Source organism: Nanorana parkeri, unplaced genomic scaffold (assembly GCF_000935625.1).
Source record: "Nanorana parkeri isolate BGI_ZX_2015 unplaced genomic scaffold, ASM93562v1 scaffold3588, whole genome shotgun sequence".
Taxonomy (NCBI): Eukaryota; Metazoa; Chordata; class Amphibia; order Anura; family Dicroglossidae; genus Nanorana; species Nanorana parkeri.
Window position 1 is genome coordinate 34925 of NW_017309856.1, and position 3183 is coordinate 38107.

General features: G+C 58.5%; 2 protein-coding genes across 2 annotated transcripts in view; both read left to right on the plus strand.

Moving 5' to 3' along the window:
* Positions 1-130: 130 nt before the first annotated feature.
* Positions 131-1747, plus strand: LOC108803305 (gastrula zinc finger protein XlCGF53.1-like). The gene is made up of 3 exons (XM_018575155.1): positions 131-246; positions 1300-1482; positions 1562-1747. The coding sequence occupies exons 1-3, from the start codon at positions 175-177 to the stop codon at positions 1745-1747; spliced, it is 441 nt and encodes a 146-aa protein (XP_018430657.1). The 5' UTR covers positions 131-174.
* A 534-nt stretch (positions 1748-2281) lies between these two features.
* LOC108803306 (zinc finger protein 432-like) overlaps positions 2282-3183 on the plus strand; it is a 3286-nt gene continuing 2384 nt past the window's right edge. The window contains exon 1 of the mRNA XM_018575156.1: positions 2282-3084. Coding sequence (XP_018430658.1) covers positions 2282-3084 — 803 coding nt within the window. The remainder of the gene's footprint in view (positions 3085-3183) is intronic.

A 3183-nucleotide genomic window follows, 5' to 3' on the forward strand; every position in this document is an offset into this window, starting at 1 on the left:
AATAGCCCGGGACCACCCACCTGACTCCGAGACATCTCAAAACCTTCTACTGCTAATACCTCAAGAGGAGGACAGAATGTACCATGACAGCTCCTCCCCCGAGACCATTCACTTCCTCTACTTCTATATCCTACAGGAAGAAGACTCAGAATATCCCCCCTCCCCCCTCCGACCATGGACAGGGGGCACCTTCCCGAGAGGATACTCAACCTGACCCTGGAGATCATCTGCCTGCTGACCGGAGAGGTGAGGGGGATTCTGGGAGGTCACCTGACATCTGACCGGAGAGGTGAGGGGGATTCTGGGAGGTCACCTGACATCTGACCGGAGAGGTGAGGGGGATTCTGGGAGGTCACATGACATCTGACCGGAGAGGTGAGGGGGATTCTGGGAGCTCACATGACCTGACCGGAGAGGGGGATTCTGGGAGGTCACATGACCTGACCGGAGAGGTGAGGAGGATTCTGGAAGGTCACATGATATCGGAGAGGTGAGGAGGATTCTGGGAGGTCACATGACCTGACTGGAGAGGGGGATTCTGGGAGGTCACATGAGCTGACCGTAGAGGTGAGGAGGATTCTGGGAGGTCACATGAGCTGACCAGAGAGGTGAGGAGGATTCTGGGAGGTCACATGACATGACCGGAGAGGTGAGGGGGATTCTGGGAGGTCACATGACCTGACTGGAGAGGTGAGCGGGATTCTGGGGGTCACATGACCGGACAGGTGAGGGGGATTCTGGGAGGTCACGTGACCTGACTGGAGAGGTGAGGGGGATTCTGGGAGGTCACATGACCTGACTGGAGAGGTGAGCGGGATTCTGGGGGTCACATGACCGGACAGGTGAGGGGGATTCTGGGAGGTCACGTGACCTGACTGGAGAGGTGAGGGGGATTCTGGGAGGTCACATGACCTGACTGGAGAGGTGAGCGGGATTCTGGGGGTCACATGACCGGACAGGTGAGGGGGATTCTGGGAGGTCACGTGACCTGACTGGAGAGGTGAGGGGGATTCTGGGAGGTCACATGACCTGACTGGAAAGGTGAGGAGGATTCTGGGGGGGTCACATGACCTGACTGGAGAGGTGAGGGGGATTCTGGGGGTCACATGACCGGACAGGTGAGGAGGATTCTGGGGGGTCACATGACCGGAGAGGTGAGGAGGATTCTGGGAGGTCACATGACCGGAGAGGTGAGGAGGATTCTGGGAGGTCACATGACTCTTGCATACTAGGACCAGGTCACCCATGTACTGAGGTCTTCTTCTCTGTGTGATGTGGTCCATGTGGTCTCATTCTCAGAATTACATGGTGGTGAAGAGGTCAGGTGACCAGGCCGGGGGCTTCAGCCTCTCCGATGGTTTGGGTGGACGTACCCCGAGCCCCATCTCAACGCTCCCACCGCGATCACTGATCCAAGAGAGCAACAACAAGCAGAAGATCCTGGAACTGACCAATCAGATCATCGAGCTGCTGGCGGGGGAGGTGAGCGGTGCTGGGGATTCTGGGACGGTACCGGATGAGGGGTGTGCCCGGGTGGTGACGGTATCATTGTGTGTCTCAGGTTCCTCAGGACAACCAAGACGTCACCTTGAATTTCTCCATGGAGGAGTGGGAACATTTGGGGAGAGGGGCCGGAAGTGCCATGGAGGACATGATGGAGCCCTTCCAAGGTAAAGACCAGACGTGCCAACCACCCTGCTGTGTGTTGTGGTACGATCCACGTATCGCCATGGAAGATGTCCCGTAGATTGGGGGTCGCTCGGGTCTTATGGCCACCGTCCCTTCAGAAGTAGACCCACTGGGCCCTGTACAGGCTCCCGTACCTCGCTTCAGCTTGTAGGAACAAATGGAGGCCTTCCTCCTCAGACCTGGCCCCTCCTTCTAACAGCGCATCAATGAGAGGAGGGGCTACTAAGATGTCCCGTCCCGTAGATTGGGGGTCGCTCTGGTTTTATGGGCACCGTCCCTTCAGAAGTAGACCCACTGGGCCCTGTACAGGCTCCCGTACCTCGCTTCAGCTTGTAGGAACAAATGGAGGCCTTCCTCCTCAGGCCTGGCCCCTCCTTCTAAAAGCTCATCAATGAGAGGAGGGGCTACTAAGATGTCCCGTAGATTGGGGGTCGCTCTGGTTTTATGGGCACCGTCCCTTCAGAAGTAGACCCACTGGGCCCTGTACAGGCTCCCGTACCTCGCTTCAGCTTGTAGGAACAAATGGAGGCTTTCCTCCTCAGGCCTGGCCCCTCCTTCTAACAGCCCATCAATGAGAGGAGGGGCTACTAAGATGCCCCGTCATTTGGGTTCAGTCCTCCATAAGAACCTCCATGGCTGGAACATCCGCACGCGCTCCGAGGAGACGCAGACCGACTTGACGCTCGGCTTTGTGAAGGACGAACCGGAGGACCGCCGCACCAAACCCTCCCCCGCCGGCTTCGTGCGGGTGGATTACGACTCCATCTTTGCCGCCAATTCGGCCTTGGCTCCTCGGGAGGCGGCGAGGAAGCTGTTCGACTGCGCACTGTGCGGCAAGACCTTCACCAGCAAGTCGGGGATCGTCAAGCATCGGCGCATGCACTCGGGGCGGGTGGTGGCCTGTCCGGACTGCGGGAAGGAGTTCACGTGTAATTCGGAGCTGGTGGCGCATCAGAGGACTCACACCGGCGAGAAGCCTTTCCCTTGCTCCTCGTGCGGAAAGTGCTTCTCCACCAACACCAACCTGGTGGCGCACCAGCGCATTCACACCGGGGAGAAGCCTTACGCGTGCACCGAGTGCGGGAAGTGTTTCACCAGCAGCTCCGACCTGGTCAAACACCAGATCATCCACACGGGGGAGAAGCCGTTCTGCTGTGCGGACTGTGGCAAGGGCTTCACCAGCAAATCCAACCTGGTCAAGCACCAGAGGATCCACACGGGGGAGAAACCCTTCCTGTGCGCCGAGTGCGGCAAAGGTTTCGCCATCAAGTCCAACCTCATAAAGCATCAGGTGGTCCACACCGGCGAGAAGCCCTACCCCTGCCCCGAGTGCGGCAAGTGCTTCTCCAACCAATCCAACGTGGCCAAGCACCAGCGGACTCACTATGGACCCAAGAGAAGGCTCGTTGAATGACTCCAGGACCATGAGTGTAAAGCTCCTCTCGGGGGTTAATCCCCTCCCCCCCTAAATGTTATCCCCCCCCCCCCCCCCCC